We start from the raw sequence: 20449 nt of genomic DNA on the forward strand, positions 1-20449 counted from the left end.
ACTCTAAATTGGCCGTAGGTGTGAATGTGAGTGTGAATGGTTGTCTGTGTCTATGTGTCAGCCCTGTGATGACCTGGTGACTTGTCCAGGGTGTACCCCGCCTTTCGCCCGTAGTCAGCTGGGATAGGCTCCAGCTTGCCTGCGACCCTGTAGAAGGATAAAGCGGCTAGAGATAATGAGATGAGATTATTATTATTATTATTATTATTATTATTATTCCAATTTTTATCAAGCTGAAATGGTGTCTGCATTATTCATTGTGGGTTTTTTTTTTTAATAAAGACTCCTGGTGAGAACTTGGAAAGCTTGAGCACATGATCTGTTAGAAATCTGGACATCAAAGCCACGTCGGTGTAATGAGAGAGATGTGGTTTTGGCAAGTCACTTGTATTGCTTATCGCTTCTTCAAAGTTCTTGCTTTAGGCCTTGTGCAGGCTGGTGTCAGGATTAAAGGTGGGGTCGGTGATTTTTATTTGTCGTCATCGTCGCTGGAGTCTGTGCTTAAGAGAAGGAACTTGAGCGTCTGTCTGAGCGTGCATGTGTTTTTGGATGGATTTGTTAAGATTTTTTGAGAAAGGGCTAACTTTATCCAAAATCCCTGACCACAGCTTTAAATTTTTATTTTGCACTAATCACCTTTGTATCTAGGTTTATTATATTGTAACGACATGCTTATACATTATTATAGTTACAGTAATTCAAGTTATAGATGTGGGCTGTGCTTACTGTCTCCAGAAAGGACATTTTCTCTAAAAAGATTTTGAAATTTCCAAGAACAATTTAAATTTCTCCAGAAGTAATATGGACCTTAGACAGCTGATCTGCAGTTTCAAATTTGACTTGTAGCCCAATTATGCCGCCTATATAGGCAGCCTTCTCCCAGCTGACACAGAACGAGAGTGATGATGTAATTCCAGTATGTCCCTAGCTGTGAATAAAACTAGAGATTTGTGTGCGTTTCTTTCTACAGCACCAACAGACGTTACTGAATCAGCTGAGGGAAGTTACTGGAACTACAGATGTTCAGCTATTACAGCAGGCCCTACAGGTAAAGATACAGTCTTCGCACTAGTGATACTCACTTTACATGCCGTTGTAGGAAATTAATCAATGACAGGGTGGTGTGATGCAGCCTGGGATGAAGCGGAGTTACAGGTAGCAAGCCAAAATTGATTCTTTTCCAATAATGGCACATCTTGAAACGTTTTATTCCACTTCTATCACAGCAGTTTGCCAGCGATACAGTTTTGTTCATTATAGAAGGATCCGTAATTTTTAAAACAATCTGTCTATAGTTACGTTTAATGTTGTGTCGCATCTGCTGATCAAGTTAGTACCTGTTTTAGCAGCCATAAACATTATTTCTCTCATTTTCTCTTGAAGTTGATAAGATAAAAGATGCAGCTTGTGACAGAGAAATCTCCAAACACAAAGTCTTGTGGGAGAAAACCCAAGACTTTGGTTAAGGCTTTCTCAGATTACCACACAAATAGTAGCTGTTCTTAACTAGATAATAATAACAAGTAGCCTAAATCCAACCCTTTTGGTGCAAGTGTGACACTGAAAGCTAAATTTTTATAATACCCCTGCTCCGAAGGAGGGGGGTATACTGGTTTACCTCTGTCCGTCTGTCTGAGACACTCTTTTTCTCAGCAGCCACAAATCATAGCTACTTGGTACCAAACTTCAGCTTGGGGTTCTATACCGTGTATGATGTTTTCAGGTCTGTCACACATCAACTTCCTGTTTACTGACAGTGTATTTACAAAACATATAGGGTGGATTTTGACGTTATTTCAAGACGCAAAATGCTATATCAAAATGACAGTTTACCAGGATGCTATTTGAAATCCCTGGGGAGAGACACTGCTCTTTACGTACATGTTTCAGGGTTCATTATTTGTTGAAGTCAAGATTCATAATAAGTGTCCTATTCCTTCATTCTGATAGAAGCGAGAGCGGGGGGATATGTAAGTGAGCAGTAGCTCACAGTTGATCTTGTTCATCAAGTGCAACGTGAGTCATTTTGCATGGTCTCGTTTTGTTCCCAGGTCAGCAACGGTGACCTAGCAGAGGCAGTAGCCTTTCTTACAGAGAAGAATGCCAAAGTCCCTCAACAGGATGAAGCCACCTACTATCAAACCACACAGATTGGCAACGACAGATACATCAGTGTGGGCAGCCAGGCCGACACGAGTACGTATTTACATCTGCTCCTGGACTTAAAGTACACAGCTTCAAGAAGAAAATAAAAAAGTGCCAGGGTTAATTACCAGCTTTTGGTAACCTCTGGCTCATGTAGCTTGAATTCTGTAGCTATTGTTCATGTGGACAGTGATGACTTGTACACTTGCTTGGATGACAAGTGGTTAAGGTTCTATTCTGCGTATATGAACTGAAAGTATTTGATGGTGTCACCTACTTTTAAATGTGACTCATGAATACATGAAAAAGAATGTCACTGCTCTTGGCATGGATGAAGAGCCAGACCTGGTAATTAAGAAGAAGAAGCCTTTATTTGGTCAGATGTACACTCAAGCACAGTGAAATTCCTCCTCTGCGTATTTAACCCATCTGAAGCAGTGAACACGCACAAATGAACAATGAGCACGCGTGCACACACACACCCAAAGCAGTGGGCATCTATGCTACAGCATCCGGGGAGCAGTTGAGGGTTAGATGCCTTGCTCAAAGCATGATACAGAGGGAGCGGAAAGTGCTGTTTATTCACTTAACTCCCCTCGTACTTTTCCTGCCGGTCCCGGGAATCAAACCAGCGACCCTTTGGGCCCAAGGCTGCTTCTCTAACCTTCAGGCCATGGCTATGAATGTCTATTAAAACTTGATGGTGGTGTAAATGTGTATTTCACTATAGTAGAGATCCATATATTTCTTTTACATCACTGTGGGAGTTCAGGGTGAATAAACGAAATGGCATGACGTTTGGGTTGTGTTTCAGATGTGATTGATCTGACGGGAGACGATAAAGATGACCTTCAGAGAGCCATCGCGCTCAGCCTGGAGGAGTCAAACCGGGCCTTCAGAGAGACGGGCATCACGGACGAGGAGCAGGCAATCAGCAGGTGCTTCACACACCTCAACAAAAGCTCTGTCCTCTTCTACATTGATACAGCGTCTCGTTGCTTATCTTTGACTCAAAAGATGATTCTGGTGTAACTGGGTCGTGTTTTGTCTCATAGGGTGCTGGAGGCAAGTATAGCAGAGAACAAAGCCAGCCTGAAACGCACACACACAGAGGTGTGGAGTGACTCGCCCAACCCTCACGACAGGAAGCGGCAGGGTAACTGCCCCGTAGGTCTGAAGAATGTGGGCAACACCTGCTGGTTCAGCGCCGTCATACAAGTGAGCTCCATTGTGCCCAGGTCTCACTGTTCAGCACGGCTTTCTGATTTAATCAGTTTTATATTAAGTCGTGAACGTAGGCTTGTTTTAAGTTGACATGATTGACACGCCACAAGTAGAAGAATAGGTTTGAGGTAGTGAGGTTGTGACTTCAAATCCCAGAACTGTCACCACATTTTGAGTACTTCAGGTACTACAAATCTTCATGGATGCTAAATATTAGAATTGATGGATGTGGCGGCAATTTTCTGTAAAAACAACAAAAAAACAACGACGTATCCGATATGAGATAATGGCGTATTAGTGTGTGTAAAAAGAGCTTTCTGGTTTAAAAAGTTCTTTATATCTCATAAACTCATTTCTCATAGTAAACAGATATCACATGTATCTCTCAAAGGGAATAGGCAGATTCTGGAGCGTTAATTTGTCCTGATTGTGTCAAATAAATCTCCCCTCAAAGTGCTGTGCTGTGTGTTGATCTTCGCTGGCTCACAATAAAACATGAGCCATGGAGTGAAATGTGTTTGGGTCACTGGATACACAGTCACATGCTGTTTGCCTGCCATGTGTAATCGGACTCCTGAAGAAGCCAGAGCACATTTGAAGGCTACGGGGAGTCCTGTTGACATTCTGAGCTGCGCAGGCTTGTATATTATATTAATAATGCAGCCGGACTACTTGCGCAAGAGTCAAAACAAAACACACTTTCATCACTTAACCTGCACAACAGTCTAATGTATCCGAGCTCCACCGTATTGTTGTGTAGCACTTACACAGGCGAGAGTTTTAGAGTTTAAACACTGGATGTGTTCTTTACGCTTGATCGTTTATAGGAAAGAGAAAAAAAACTTGTGGAAAAAATTTCAATCTAGTTTTCATTAAACCTGACATTTTTTGTGCATTTTATTTTTTCAGTCCTTGTTTAACCTGCTGGAGTTCCAGAGACTGGTATTGAACTATTCTCCTCCTACCCGGGTGCAGGATTTACCCCGAAACCAGAAGGTGGTGATCTCCTACTCCAGCACACTCGCACAACAACCACACACACACATATATATGCGCGCCCCCCAGTTAATCATCATGCAGGGGGAGTGAACTGAAGGAAGAATATTTTCAAGCTTTATTTGTTCTCTAGCTTTCACACTACGTCTAATCTGTGCTAAGCAGCTTCCACGGCCGTTGGACCAGCGTGCCGAGTAGGATTCAGTCCTGCACTTGATTTCTCGCTTGCCTTTCAAGGCTGGTGGAAAAGCACAGACAGGGTTTCAGCTGTAATCTGTTAGCATGACAAATAGCACTCAGAAGAGGAGGGTGGGGGAAGTCACTGGATATGAGAAGTGACCAGTTTGTTCTGTCGCTCTGAAAATGTAAACTACTTCTCTCTCTTAAGTTATATTTATATAACTTGGTTGACTCATGCTCTCTCTCTCTCTCTCTCTCTCTCTCTCTCTCTCTCTCTCTCTCTCTCTGGCTCTCACATCTCTGCTTCAGCATTCAGAATATTAATTGTCAGTATTTAATTACTATTTCATATATATTTTGATTATAACAAATTAAGATGTTCTGTGTTTGGCTTAATAATTAATTTACACTTAATATGTGAGAGAAATTCTCCATGTTGCGTGCACAATAACCATACAGATGAACCCGGATCACTTCAAAGTGACAGTCAGTGTTTGGACTTTGTTCAGTCGTACCCTTTTCATGTCAGAACAGGTATGATGACAGAGATGACTGCATTGCTTAATGACTAGCATTAAAGATTAATTACACCAAAACAAAATTACATTAAAACCTGAATATAATTGAAAAGCATAAATCTCGTCAGGCTTGCGGAACATGGTATAAAACGTCTTCCCAAGCTGTCAAATTAACATCATGCAAATAAATTTTTGAGTTCAAACAAGTTTGACATTCGTGGTCCTATACATAACATATTTCTATAATTGCATTTAGCTTCATACTTCCAGCTAGTGTGTTTGTAGTTTTTAGTGTTCTCAGCGTTTTCCAATAACTCGTGTCACCATAAATCACTGTAAATCACTTCTCCACAGTAAATCGCTGGAGCTTCACTTTTACTGAAATGCAAGTATCAACGCATTGTCTCTTATGTACACAAAATAAATCCAGTAGAAAGCAAATTAAATTGGCAACTAGATCCAAAAATACTGGTGCAGCCCAATGTTTCCTGAAATTCATCTTCAGTCTCTGCTGCAAATGTTTATGAAATTTTTATTAATTGCATTTTATTTTGGTATTTCGGTACTATTTTAAAATGATATCCCATACCTTTTAAAAGGACACTATATTGAGGTATTTCACCTGACATCACAGGGTCATGTGACGCCCCGGTGTCCGCCATTTTGAACGTCAAGCTAGCTAATGTCAACAACAGTAGCTGGTATGTTACTGTAGCAATGTTTACGTTCAGTCATTTGGATGACTGTTAAAACCTTTCAGTCTCAAGTTTTTCCTTTACTGGATTTACTAGTTTACTGAGCTAGTGCGCACTGGCTGCCGGCAGGCTAGCGCGCGCCGGCCGCCGGCAGGCTAGCGCACGCTAGCTCCCAGCTTGCCCGAGCGCGCTAGCTCAGTAAACTAGTAAATCCAGTAAAGGAAAAACTTGAGACTGAAAGGTTTTAACAGTCATCCAAATGACTGAACGTAAACATTGCTACAGTAACATACCAGCTATGATGTTGTTGACATTAGCTAGTGCTAACAGCTAGTTGCTAGTACACTGCTACAACACAGACACCGACCCTAATAATACAGTTCTTGGTCACTGCCTGGTAACAGCAAATTTATAACGGGCCATGTCTCAACAGACTAAGAAGTTATTTCAATGACATTTAATAACATTTTGTTTATCCTGAGGACCGAAAGTAAATGAAAATGTGAACAAACCTTAGCTGTAATCAGATGGCGACCACCGGCTCCAGGGACGACCCGCTGATGTAGGCATGTTACCCAGCCTGACACAAAATATTTGTAGGTATCCAAACTCATACGCTTTCAGATCAATACCTGTGTATGGCGATGGGTTTTTAACGACATAGGTATACAGATCATGTGGGCCAAAGTCAGGTAAAGACGAGGGCTTCGTGTACTTCCGTACGTCAGTGAACATTCCTGGTGGAAGCAGGCAAACGTCGTTCTCTAAGCCTGCTAACCTCAATTTTTGCAAATACCTCTCCCTCTGCTCGCCCTGTAAATGCCCTACGTCGCTGGATAGTGAAGGTGTTTTCTGCATCTCGCTCCTTTTTCTTTTATGTTTTTCGTTTGTCGCCTTCCTCGCATTCAAACTGATTCGAGCCGTGCCGTCCAAAATGGCAGCATCACATGACTTGGTCACGTGGGTGAAATACCTCAATAGGATGTAAGTGTGAAGTTAAAGCTCCAATATAGGTTTATATACAGTGTGTGTGTGTCTGTATATATGTATGTAATTAAAAAACAAACAAACAGGTGTAGCATATTTTGAAATCTTTTTCCTGTATGTTTAGGAGCACAGGAATCTGCCCTTCATGCAGGAACTGAGGAATCTCTTCTCCTTGATGGTAGGATCCAGGAGGAAGTACGTCGACCCATCCAAGGCTGTGGAGATTCTAAAGGACGCTTTTAAGTCCAGCGAGTCGCAGCAGGTTAGCTTCATGGCTGAGGTTTTGAGGTTTTTTTGACTGACTTGATGGTCGGTGATATTGATCAGATCACAGACCACAGACTGATCGATGTTCAGTGGCCTAAAACACTGCATGGTATTTGGCTCTTGTGAGTTAATGTGTATATTAACACACACATACTGTAAGTGATTAGTGGTGATAAGTGGGTATTAATTGCTGCTGGTGTTGGTGTGACCTATGTGTAAAATGCTCTGCAGCTCTTTTATGACTTTGTGAAAGTGTGTGTGTGTTAACAGCAGGATGTAAGCGAGTTTACTCACAAACTGCTGGACTGGCTGGAGGACGCGTTCCAGATGAAGGCAGAGGAAGACCGGTAAGCTTGAGCGCACATCTGCTCCAGCTCAAGACCTTCACTTTTTATGACGAATGGCCAACTTTCCTGCTCTTTTCTCACATACTTTGCACCCTCATCAATCAAAATGACCTCTAACCTTTTACCTGTTCTGTATGCTAGCCATTAGCTGAGTGCTATGATGATAAATGAGCTGCATTTACCTACATGACTTCGATTAGTTCCATTGAATAAGCACCGAACATGACCCACGGGATGGCGGGGTTAACGCTCACCCAAGTACAGCTGATTTCCTCACTGCACTTCCTTTGTTCTTGTTACAGAGAGGGTGAGAAGCCAAAGAACCCGATGGTGGAGCTGTTCTATGGTCGCTTCCTGGCTGTGGGTGTCCTTGAAGGTGAGGGATTGTGAGTTGTAGTCAGTGGAGAGCTTATGTACTGTGCAAGTTCATGAGATCTGCAGGCCTCCAGTCATCCTTGATGTTGGATGGACGTTTCTCAGATCTGACGGATGGATTAAAGTCAAGATTGTAGCAAAGGCTTCAGCTGAGCAACAACAAAAAATTAACTTCAGGATTCTTAGGCATGACATATTGTCAAGGTATGAGGTGTCTTTAAGTTCTGCTTGTGTGTTATTCCTTCAGGAAAGAAGTTTGAGAACACGGAGATGTTCGGACAGTACCCGCTACAGGTGAACGGCTTTAAAGACCTACACGAGTGTTTGGAGGCCGCCATGGTGGAGGGTGAGATCGAGTCTCTGCATTCTGCTGAAAACTGTGCCAAATCTGGACAGGAGGTGAACATTCTGATTAAATGTGCACATGCACAATCGACAGCCATTTTGACAACAGGGTAGTGTGCACATCCCAAATTAAATCCTCACCATAAAAGTGTGTTTTGTTTTTGTTTTTTTTGGTTTGGTTTTTTTACCCCTCAGCATTGGTTTACTGAACTTCCTCCAGTTTTGACCTTCGAGCTGTCACGGTTCGAGTTTAACCAGGCTTTGGGCCGACCTGAGAAGATCCATAACAAGCTGGAGTTCCCCCCAGTGCTCTACATGGACAGGTGAGTGATGTTCTCATGTGTAGGACATGAGACACTGAAATTAGTTTCATTGGGAAATCCCTCCTCTGCTCAGGTACATGGACAGAAATCGTGATATCACACGGATCAAGCGGGAGGAGATCAGAAGACTGAAGGAACACCTGACTGTCCTCCAGCAGCGGCTCGAGAGGTGAGTTTAAAAACAGCCGGGCTTCTTTAGGGACTAAAATGTAGGACATAAATCTGTGTTGAAGAGAAACAGATTGTTGAAGTAACTCTAGTGCTCTGTGAGAGTCGATTGGACACGGATGATTGTGCTGTGTGTGTCAGGCGTCTCGTGGTTTCAGTAGCGTAATCGAAAGCTGTGACATGGTAAATATTTGTAAAGCAATATGGCAGGAGTGTGTTGTGAATGTCTGAGTGGAGACGAGCTGTCGCTGTGGCAGACCTCGCAACAGCATCATTTGTTTAGCTTATATTTATAGATCTTGAAATTTGGATCTCTATCTCTCACACACACACACACACACACACACACACACACACACACACACACACACACACACTCCCCCCTCTCTCTCACTCACTCACTCACACACACACTTTGTCTCCGTCTTGCTTTCTGTCTCTTTCAACACTGTAATACTGTCTGTCACACACACACACACACACACACACACACACACACACACACACACACACACACACACACTTTGTCTTGTCTTGCTTTCTATCTCTTAGTGTACCTATAGTCAATTTTAATTACTAGCTATTTCAAAAGATCATGTATGATACCAGTGGTTCTGACACGTCACGTTCATCATAAGCTCTTGTCAAGTATGCGCAAGTTTTAAGTCACTGCTCCGCCAGTCAGGCACGGCCAGCGGCATGTTGCCTCCTTCATGGGCTGTTCCGGCACCGGTAGTGACGCACCGTCGTTGGTTTGTCTGATCGTCTGAGCTATAGTGGACTGGTCACTGACCCCGTGTTGTAAACACCAGTCTAAGATAACACATTATCAACCGAATCTGCTTGTAAGAAATAGAAGAAATATTTCGCCCGTAGTCAGCTGGGATAGGCTCCAGCTTGTCTGCGACCCTGTAGAACAGGATAAAGCGGCTAGAGATAATGAGATGAGATTTATACTTACTTGAGCTGATCTTTGGCTGGATCGAGTCAAAGTTTAAAAAAAAAAAAGGGCACCGCTCATCGTCAGTGTCGCAGTTCTAAAGATTGAACCGATTCGCTGTCCTGAAATTGAATCGCTGTCCTGAATCGTCCGAAGCGCATAAAATCCGTGTGTCATCTCACAACAGGTTTTACCTCCAAATAGCCCAAACTGTCAGACAGATTTTTATCCTGTTTACGGTGGGCGTTCCCACCACAAAAGAGAAACCAATCGAAACCGAAAGAGTGAAAGTGATCATCATGCCGTTACCATCCCTGTGTCCAAAATCGCTCACTCATTCACTACTCCCTACTCCCTATCTAGGGAATCTATATAGAGGACTACTGTATATAGTGAGCTCGTTGGTAAAATGAAAAAAACGCTTTCAGATACTAGTCCGTTGCACTGGTATTTATGTCATTACTGTTGCACAATTAAAACGTCATATCAGCCAGCTGGTGGGTTTTCAAATAATAAATACATGCATGTAGTTTTGTGATAAATACATATTATACTAAGCGTATTTCCCACATTAATCAATACAAAGTACCTGCATCTTTCATTTTTTTTTAAATCAAGGCTGAATACTTTCTTCTTTGTCGCTGCCTTGTATTAAATCAAATTTGAGACTCTTAATTTGATTTCTTTCAGTGTGACCGCAATGCATGATGGGATATATTGCTTTGGTTAGTGACCATCGGTTGTACACTACTTTTCGTGATGCGTTGTGGGATACTTTGAGTGCACTATATAGAGTGTAATAATCCTCACTATCGTTTCAGACAGCACTACAAAACGGTGTCCTCACTATATAGTGCCCTGTATAGTAAGTAGGGAGCGATTTCGGACACAGGGCATGTGAATAGTCTTTTATGAATGCGGGAGTGGGTGCTCAGCCTTCTGACTCTGGTGTGACCGAGTAAGGTGGCAAATTTTGTTTCATCTAATTTAAGTAATTTAAAAACTATAATATTATTTGTCAGTGGGCACATAGGAAAGTGTAAAGTATAAAGTTTCTGTCTATAGATAGTTTTCCACTGACGTCATGGCATTCCGGGGAACGCCCCCCCAGCCGCCATCTTGGTGGGCAAACAAAACGGACCATCGCCACTACTGGCTACGTTATCTCGGACGAATTTATGAAGTTATATAGTCAGTTTTCTAAAATAAAGATCAATGTTGGCAAAATCAAGCAAACAGAAGTATATAGATACACATCTCACGACAACGGTATGCAGCCAAACTGGCCTTGATTGGGGGAATTGACCCCTATGAAGTGGACAAAGATGCATTTTCAAGTGACTATGCAGGGGCCTGCCAAAGCCTGAAACTGCCAAAGCCTGCTCCAAGCCTGAAACTGATTTCATCAAACTTTAAAGGCTGTCTGATATATACAACTTTATATATTCACAGCGCGCCTTTTGGCGGATGCCGCCTGAATCGCGCAGATCCGATTTTTTTTTTTTAGGGGGGGGGCGTTGGAGTGTCTGATTATAATTTCAAAGTAAATTCTGTATTAAAATGACTAAATAAGCAAATCCGTTACAGTCCATGAAACAGGAAGTATAAGGATGAGAAAAAAAGTTTAAATCGGGAAGCTGCGCACATTTGCGCAGTCCTGCCAGGCTGCACAAATGTGCGCAGCTTCCCGATTTAAACTGTTTTTTTCTCATCCTTATACTTCCTGTTTCATGGACTGTAACGGATTTGCTTATTTAGTCATTTTAATACAGAATTTACTTTGAAATTATAATCAGACACTCCAACGCCCCCCCCCCCCCCCCCCCCCCCCCCCACCCCCCCCCAAAAAAAAAAAAAATCGGATCTGCGCGATTCAGGCGGCATCCGCCAAAAGGTGCGCTGTTTGCATCCCAAACACAAATCAAATCATACAGAATAGACCTAAAATGTTTTTCAAAAATGACCCTTGCGTGAGTGAAGTGACAAGTTTCAAATAGAAACGTGACAAACGAGCAATATTAAGTGTACATTACAATGTAAACGTACACTCAGCAGTTCCAGTTAGGCATTCTCCAGAGATTGTTCACATGATGTTTTGGTTTCCAAAAACAAACTTAAACACAATTGATTGTTTATTTAAACAACTTACCACTTATAAAATGATCAGAGCAGACTTTGCTGTGTTTGGAAGGCTGATAATCCTTGCGGTTGATTCTCGCAAGCCATAGATTTCTCCTTGGTATGCTGAGTTTGTTTGCTTGCCTTCGTGCTCCCGTACAGTGGGAATTCCATAAAAGCTCCGCTTGACTTCATCATCTGACCTATTACGACAGCCGTGAATACAACAAGTGTGCACCATTGCTAGCTTTAAATAGTAGTAATGTAACTATAAATGTAAATAAATATAAATGAATGTAACTCGCGCGCTACAATGTGTGCTCATTGACCCGTACGGTAAGCTTGGCCCCAAAGATGGCCGCCACCAGGGAATCCCCGACTCTGTGACGTCATGTGAAAACTATCTATATGTCCATTATGGTTGTATGATAAACTCGTGAAGATATTTATCTCAATACATGACCTATTCATTCTAAACCTGTCGAGCTTCGCTGGCGAAGCTCTCGACCCCCAAAGTACAACCAAATCTATTTGCACATAATGCCATGAAATAATTGATATGTGCCATAAAATAAAGATCTATTACAAGTATTAGATCTGTGTTTATTCAATGTGTTCTGAAGTTACTTGACTGGGAAATGGGAATCTTGACCGACAGAACACTGCTTGTTTACTCGCACCCAATAACCCGGAATTAAAAGGATAGTTTGGGATTTTTGACATGAATCTGTATGGCATCCCCATCAATAGTGTCGTGCAAACACACTGACTTACCCCTGACAGCATCCTGTGAGTCCAGTTCTTGTCCAGTTTTGGTCCAGACGAAAGTAGTCCGGCAAGTTTGTTGGGGTCACGAAAGTAAAACGTTCTTCGTCTCAAAACAGTATGTGTTCAAAAGAGTGATATATTTGCATCACAAAACCGTTGCCAAATAAAAAGTCAGACCTCGAAATCGCTTGGCACTATTTTCTCTCCCTTCTTATCACTGCGCGCTGCCGCCAGGTGACAGCCACGGCTGTTTCATTCATTGTTTACTAGTGATGGGAATTTCGGCTCTTTTTCGGGAGCCGGCTCTTTTGGCTCTTCTTACTATAAGGAGCCGGCTCTTTCAGCTCCCAAACGGCTCCTGAGATTTTATTTTTGATTTAATTGCTGCAATTAACTAGTTAATTAATTACATTATTATTTATATTTTATCAATAGGATGTTTTCCATTTTATTTTTTAGTTTTTGTAGCCATTGTAAAGTTTTGTAAAGTATAGCAGTGTAACAATGTTCTAGCTATAGAAATAAAACTTACTTACCAATTAATAAATTATTTTCTCACAAACATAATGCAAAACTGTGTTATATTACCAATATAAAATACACAGAAGACATCAACTGTTTATCCTTTATGGCTTTATTTCACACTCGACCTTGAACAAAATGCCACAAAATAAATTATGAAGTATAAATCAGGCCTAAGAAACTATGAAGCAAAGTTGGAAATTATTTTAACAAACACAGAACAATGTGCAACAAAATATGTGGCACCTTGAGCGCATGTAAAAAGAGAAAAAAGTGCCGCACTCTGCTCCACCAGTAATGAGAAGCCGCTGGAACAGCAAATATGCTCCTGTTATAATGACTGCTGTCTCGTTGTATACCGCAGATTAATCTGGCCATGCCAAGGCGGTTGCCGACCGAACCTGTCAATTTATGAGCGACAATTTATATCATGAGCTTTAGGAATTCACGGCAACAAAACAGTGATCGTGGTTGTCAAATAGACAATCATCCTTCAGCTGAGCTGAACTCTCTCTCTCTCTCTCTCTCTCTCTCTGAGGCACCTAAGGACAAAAAACTAATTCAGCTCCCACCGAAGAACCGGCTCCCATCGTTCACTTCAAAGAGCCGGCTCTTTGAACCGGATCATTCGCGACCGACACATCACTACATTGTTTACTACTAGCAAAGTTAGCGACAACATGTCTGACTACGACGGTGAAATGTGTGCGGAGATTCAGCCACATCTTTGTTGCTACAGCCTGGATAGTCGCAAGTGCGCACCATTTTCACAAATATATTATTGTATAGGTTATAGAAGGTGATAAATTTGTCACTGTTCTTGCTCTCAAATTAGCTTGTTAGCGCCGCTGATCTGAACTCCTAATCACTGCCAAACAATGGGAAAGGTGTTGATTCCTGCGCAGATGTCAACATGACAGCGCGCAGTGATACCGAGGGAGAGAAAATAGTGCCAAGCGATTTCGAGGTCTGACTTTTTATTTAGCAATGGTTTGTGATGCAAATATATCACTCTTTTGAACACATACTGTTTTGAGACGAAAAACGTTTTACTTTCGTGACCCCAACAAACTTGCCGGACTACTTTCGTCTGGACCAAAACTGGACAAGAACTGGACTCACAGGATGCTGTCAGGGGCAAGTCAGTGTGTTTGCACGACACTGTTGATGGGGATGCCATACAGATTCATGTCAAAAATCCCGAACTATCCCTTTAATGTCTGTACTCCACTTCCGGCTGGCAGTGGCTGCTTCCCATGGTTCTGCCTCTGTGGGTAATTCACGGAATAAAATTTTCCACAAAAGTGCTTTTATGGTGTTTTTTTTTTTTTTGACCGAATGTGCATGTCTTTTGTCTATAAGTAATAGACAAACCATAATTAATGTTGTAAGCATGACTAGTACTGGTACACTTTAATACTGTTTCTCTCTCTCTCTCTCTCTCTCTCTCTCTCTCTCACTCACACACACACACACACACACACACACACACACACACACACACACACACACACTGTCCTGTCCTGATCTCTGTCTCTTTTGATGCTCTCTCTCTCTCTCTCTCTCTCTCTCACACACACACACACACACACACACACACACACACACACACACACACACACACACCTGTTTTCTCTATATCTGTCTTATGGTGTATCATCTGTTTTTTTTCTCTCTCTCTCTAGCAGCATCGTTTGTTTAGGTTATATTTATAGATCTTTAAACTTGGATCTCACACACACACACACACACACACACACACACACACACACACACACTTGTCCTGCTCTCTATCTCTTTTAACACTGTCTCTCTCTCTCTCTCTCTCTCTCTCTCTCTCTCTAGCAACATCGTTTGTTTAAGTTATATTTATAGATCTTGAAATATGGTTGTCTCTCTCTCTCTCGCCCCCCCCCCCCCCCCCCCCCCCCCCCCCCCCCCCGTGTGTATGAGATCAGTACTCATCAGAACATTCTGTCTCACCGTTTAAGGTATCTTAGTTATGGCTCGGGTCCTAAGAGGTTTCCTCTGGCGGATGTTCTTCAGTACGCCATGGAGTTTGCCTCCAGCAAGCCTGTGTGCACTTCACCCATAGAGGATTTCGACACATCAGCACCACCTGGTGGCACAACAGCTCTGGTGCCTCCTACGCCAAAGTAAGACTCGACTCTGGCTGATGCAGAGTCCGTACACAGTCCTCAGATTTCTTTTGTCTGCATTATTGCGCAATTGATGAAACAGTCATTGCAATGGTTTGTCTTGCTGTATTTTATAGCAAGCTTTAAACTGTGTAATGGTGTGGATTGTAATTAATAATACACTTTAATTCTCTGCAGTGTGGCAGAGCAGGGCCCTTCAGCCCCTGCAGATGGCACTGGAGCTTCACCTCAGCCTCAGCAGCAGCAACAACAGCGTGTGCCCATCCACAAACCCTTCACCCAGTCACGTGTGCCCCCTGACTTGCCCATGCACCCTGCACCCCGCCACATCACCGAGGAGGAGCTGCACGTGCTCGAGGGCTGCCTACACCGCTGGAGGAACGAGGTGGAGAACGACACAAGAGGTGCAGCAATTGCAAACAGCATGCACACTTTCCTGCACACACTTTTTTCCAGATATATTTCATGTCTGTTTTCACATGCTTACCATGTACTTGTCATGCCAGATCTGCAAGGGAGTATATCCAGAATCCACAGAACCATCGAGCTCATGTACTCGGACAAAACAATGATGCAGGTGAGGATTTTTTTTTAACAAGTCAGAATTAGAGTACCAAATTCTCAAATCTGATTGGTCAGAAGGTGTTGATTAGTTAATATTTTATTGTTTCTATAGTAACAGCTCATTCACAGCATATTTTACGGTGGTCGCTTAGCCTGAATAATAAACATATGAATAAAATGTGTTGTTATTTAACAACGAAAAATTATAATCATTAATATGCTGAGGTTTTTCTGTACAGAGACATTTATTTAACATTTATGGAAGGAGTCTCCAGTGTCAGAGCTTTTTTTTTTTTAAATCACGTTATCTTCAAGAAAGATTGAAAAGGGAATGACTGTTTATAGCTATTATAACAAGTGCAAACGGGAACTAAATTGTTAGATAATCATCTTCCGGGTGGTAACAGTCACTCTGCTTGATCACGCCACCCTGTGGTAGATCATTTTCCTATAACAGCACACTTATTAACTGAGTCACAGATATTTAAAAATGCAAAATTAGCCCTTTGTTATATTCACAAGGACTGTTTTGGCATTCAAACCAATCCTGATTTTCTGTGATGAAATTTTTTATCGTGCTCCAGGTGCCGTACCGACTGCATGCAGTCCTGGTGCACGAGGGCCAGGCCAACGCAGGCCACTACTGGGCGTACATCTACGACCCTCAGCATCACTGTTGGATGAAATACAACGACATCTCGGTGACCAAGTCGTCGTGGGAGGAGCTGGTGAGGGACTCGTTCGGCGGCTACCGCAATGCCAGCGCGTACTGCCTCATGTACATCAACGACAAGAAGCCATTCCTCGTCCAGGGTAATTACACAGAAGTGTACGGCACTTAATGTGATAACATGATAATCCCTTTTTCTGAAAGTGCACACTTGTCTGAGAAGCGCTTTTTATAACATTATTTATACGGCACTTCATTGCACACACACTGTGTCATTCCACTGACCTTCATTTATTTTGTGCTGTAGCTCTGATGGTAATGTAGCTCACAAGTGTCTGTCTCACTCAGTATAGTGATAATGAAGTTCCACTTTGAACTTGAATCTGTAATACGTAATAATTTGTTTAAATATTTCAATTAAAAATGACTCACCTAATGATGTGGTTCAGAGCAGCTTTGTAAAGATTCTGGTACGATAGACATCTAGTATGTGTTAGCTATATTAGACTTTTGGGTCCAGTGAAAAACTAAAAAGGTCACTTTTGGACGACAGGTATAGTACGTGTCGTCTTCGTGGCTACATTTGAGGTTAAAAAAAATCGTAAATATTCTTTTAACTGACAGAGATACAGTAGACAGATACGAAAACTATCTCATCTCATCTCTCATTATCTCTAGCCGCTTTATCCTTCTACAGGGTCGCAGGCAAGCTGGAGCCTATCCCAGCTGACTACGGGTGAAAGGCGGGGTACACCCTGGACAAGTCGCCAGGTCATCACAGGGCTGACACAGACAACCATTCACACTCACATTAGGGTTGGGCAGTATTACGGTAAGAAGGTATCCCGAGGTATCCAAAAGTACCAACGGTATCGGTCTCATTACCGTCATTTAAAAAAAATATATAATATCTAAATAAATATGGAGTACATGAGGTCATAATATAAAATAATAAATTGAAGATCATCCCGAATAACTGTGTGATCGTATTTTCACTAATTCTATCAATTTCCTAAAGAAGTTCTCATCGCGTGCAGGGTTGTTTATGTCGTTACCATGGCAACCCTGCGTGACATTTGGAGTCTGACAGAAAGCTTCGCAAGAGACCGAGACCGGGGGTGTCATGGCTCAGATGGCTAAGGCACCGTACCATAAATCCGGGGACCCGGGTTTGATTCCGACCCGAGGTTATTTCCCGATCCCGTCTCTCTCTCTCTCCCCCGCTCATTTCCTGTCTCTCTATACTGTCCTATCTAAAAAAAAAAAGAGAGAGACTGAGACCGCGGTTGAAAGATGGCAAGTCAAGATAACGAGTTAGTGGCAAAAAAAAATACAACATCGGCAGTGTGGCAGTATTTTGGTTTCAAACCAAACGAAAAATCTAATATGTCCCCTAAGGCACACCATAGCCTGGGGTACTCCACTTCCACGAGATCTCTCCAATGAGTTGTGTTTTGAGTAGGTTACATGAGTAACAACAAGGTAAAATAATATAACGTATGACATTTGGGATGTGGGTAATAAACGTTTGAAATGTCATTTACTGAAGAAACGGAAGAAAACATCGTAGCGTAAACTGTTAGGTTTCTGGTGGGAATTAGCAATGCGCTTGCTATCTTTGTTGGGTGTGTTAAACCGTATGGATTTAAGTGGAATAATTGTAAGGAGTTATGTGATCAAGACAACGTTTTAAGCAAGGTAAGACCATTTGATTATTAATTTCCCAGCCATGGCATGACGTGGGCCCATATGATTTTGCCTTGTGCAGCTATCACGCATTTGAATTAGGTTCGCCTCATTTGCGCTGAAGAATATGGTTTATCGCGCAGTCTAAACGGACTTGGGTGTTGGTTGATTCTTTTTCTTTTTTTTATTTCCCATGCTTGAAAGGGTATGATCCTGCTCATCGTGTCCTTTTTTTTGATGGAGTAGGTGAAATAGTGCTGCAAATGGCGTTTCAACGCAGACGTGTAAACGACAGTTGAATGCTATTTTCAAGATGAAGGAAGAGTTGCGTGATGCTTTGAAATATCTCTTAATCCATTCATCAATGCACAAAATTCGCTTTGCTGCTTAATCCATACCACAATGCACACAATTCGCTATGCTGCTTTTAAATAGTACATTTGAGGCATAGGCGCACGTTACACAGTAGGCCGAAACAAAATATTATTTTTTTCTCGGTAATACCGTATACCCCGGGAAAACACAGAGACAGTTTAAAGGTATCAAAATTTGGATACCGCCCAACCCTAACTCACATTCACACCTACGGTCAATTTAGAGTCACCAGTTAACCTAACCTGCATGTCTTTGGACTGTGGGGGAAACCAGAGCACCCGGAGGAAACCCACGCGGACACGGGGAGAACATGCAAACTCCACACAGAAAGGCCCTCGCCGGCCACGGGGCTCGAACCCGGACCTTCTTGTTGTGAGGCGACAGCGCTAACCACTACACCACCGTGCCGCCCTACAAAAACTATGTGTAGCATAAATCAAAGACGTACAACATGAAGTGTAGAAGTAAAACATGATTTAAAAAAAATCCCAAAAAAAGATTTCATTCATGAATAATAAGGCGTTTTCTAAAATTAGTAATAGCTTGTATCCTTGAGAATGTTTGCTTTTGTGCTTCTACATCTGGGAAGCAGGAGGCGTAAGATGTTGACATTGGCTGAGTCTGTGAACAAAAGTGTGTGTGTGTGTGTGTGTGTGTGTGTGTGTGTGTGTGTGTGTGTGTGCGCGCCTCAGAGGTGTTTGATAAGGAGACAGGCCAGGCGCTGAGTGGTCTAGATAAGCTTCCTCCAGACCTGAAGGAGTATGTGAAGGAGGACAACCACCATTTTGAGCGTGAGCTGGAGGAGTGGGATGCCATGCAGGCTAGGAAAGCCCAGCAGGAGAAACTGGCCATGGCTGCAGCTGCCACCGCCGCAGCGTCTCCTCGTCCCATGAGCGCCGAGCTGAGCTCTGCCGAGAACACGGGTCAGCCTTCACCACTCACCATACACACTGTATAAACACACAAGCGTGGAGTAAGGGAAGTACAGGACACTTCCATATGTCCGTGACTTATGTGAACAGTTATTTTTATCTCTTACCTGGAGGTGTTAGCATTATGAAAGCGAGGTAAAAACCGCCTGCTGGGGCATAACCTGATCTCACTTGACACTGATTGGTGACGTCAACCTAGTTTATTTGTATGTAATGAGTGTCACTAGTGCAAATCCAATATTCAGGTTTCCAAAAATGGAAATGTGCAGTCTGTCGTCAAAATTGGCACATTTTATCCAGTTATAGTTGCAGGTCTCCCTTATCACATGACAGCTACCAACCAGGGAGGGCGAAGGCAATCACATGCTTCCTTCGAGACATGTGACGCCAACCGACTGCATCTTTTAGAACTGTTGCTTATGCAACATTAGAGGGTGGCGTAACACACTCCGAGGAAAGTGCTGTCCACCCACTTCTGTATGCAGTCCATGATTGGCTGTTGTCGCTGTAACTGACAGAGCAGAGAGTGTATGCCATGCCACACCTCCCTCCCTGAGAGCACGGGCCAGTTTTGCTCTCTTGAGCATCATCGAAATTCGAAGTAGCTGTCTCCGGATGATTGGGCGAACGCTTTTTTTTTCTCTTGGGCCATCTGGGAGCCCAAGTTCATTCCTGTTGTTGTTATTAGCTCACCGGCCGTAGGCGATGAGGTATCGCCATCATGCGGCCTCCATCCGCAATTCACAAAAATGATTACTCCTCCCTGAGTCTTCAATGGATTTTGATTCTCATTGTTTTGTTTGGAATATCTAATCAGTCTGCACAATACTTACTCCTTGGTTTTGTGATTTCTCATTAACAAGTTGCTAATTTGTCTTGATTAACAAACTTTCAGGAAAGTTACTAGTCCTTCCTGATGTTTTAATGCATTTTGATTCTGATTGTTTTGTTTTCAAGATCTAATTGTTCTTCACAAAAGTTACTATTTCATTTGTTGATTTCTTATGAAGAAATTGCTAATTAAGCTGTGTGATGAACTTTCTGGAAATTTGCTTTTCCTTGCAGAGTTCTCTGTGGGTTTTGATTTTGATTGTTTTATTTGGATGATTGTAAGTCTTCACAAAAGCTACTGTCTGGTTTGTTGA

The 20449-nt window shown here is 42.4% G+C and overlaps 1 protein-coding gene across 2 annotated transcripts in view; it reads left to right on the forward strand.

Moving 5' to 3' along the window:
* The window catches only part of usp25 (ubiquitin specific peptidase 25), a 55591-nt gene that overhangs the window by 6883 nt on the left and 28259 nt on the right, over nucleotides 1-20449 (forward strand). For both annotated transcript variants that reach the window (XM_060908543.1, XM_060908544.1), the window contains exons 2-17: nucleotides 971-1048; nucleotides 2052-2196; nucleotides 2960-3083; nucleotides 3201-3363; nucleotides 4279-4365; nucleotides 6870-7007; nucleotides 7283-7359; nucleotides 7662-7735; nucleotides 7982-8133; nucleotides 8275-8402; nucleotides 8476-8571; nucleotides 14910-15074; nucleotides 15255-15481; nucleotides 15584-15654; nucleotides 16226-16454; nucleotides 19065-19295. In XM_060908543.1, the coding sequence (XP_060764526.1) occupies nucleotides 971-1048; nucleotides 2052-2196; nucleotides 2960-3083; nucleotides 3201-3363; nucleotides 4279-4365; nucleotides 6870-7007; nucleotides 7283-7359; nucleotides 7662-7735; nucleotides 7982-8133; nucleotides 8275-8402; nucleotides 8476-8571; nucleotides 14910-15074; nucleotides 15255-15481; nucleotides 15584-15654; nucleotides 16226-16454; nucleotides 19065-19295 (2185 nt within the window). The remainder of the gene's footprint in view (nucleotides 1-970; nucleotides 1049-2051; nucleotides 2197-2959; nucleotides 3084-3200; nucleotides 3364-4278; nucleotides 4366-6869; nucleotides 7008-7282; nucleotides 7360-7661; nucleotides 7736-7981; nucleotides 8134-8274; nucleotides 8403-8475; nucleotides 8572-14909; nucleotides 15075-15254; nucleotides 15482-15583; nucleotides 15655-16225; nucleotides 16455-19064; nucleotides 19296-20449) is intronic.

This window comes from Neoarius graeffei, chromosome 25 (genome assembly GCF_027579695.1).
Source record: "Neoarius graeffei isolate fNeoGra1 chromosome 25, fNeoGra1.pri, whole genome shotgun sequence".
Lineage (NCBI taxonomy): Eukaryota > Metazoa > Chordata > Actinopteri > Siluriformes > Ariidae > Neoarius > Neoarius graeffei.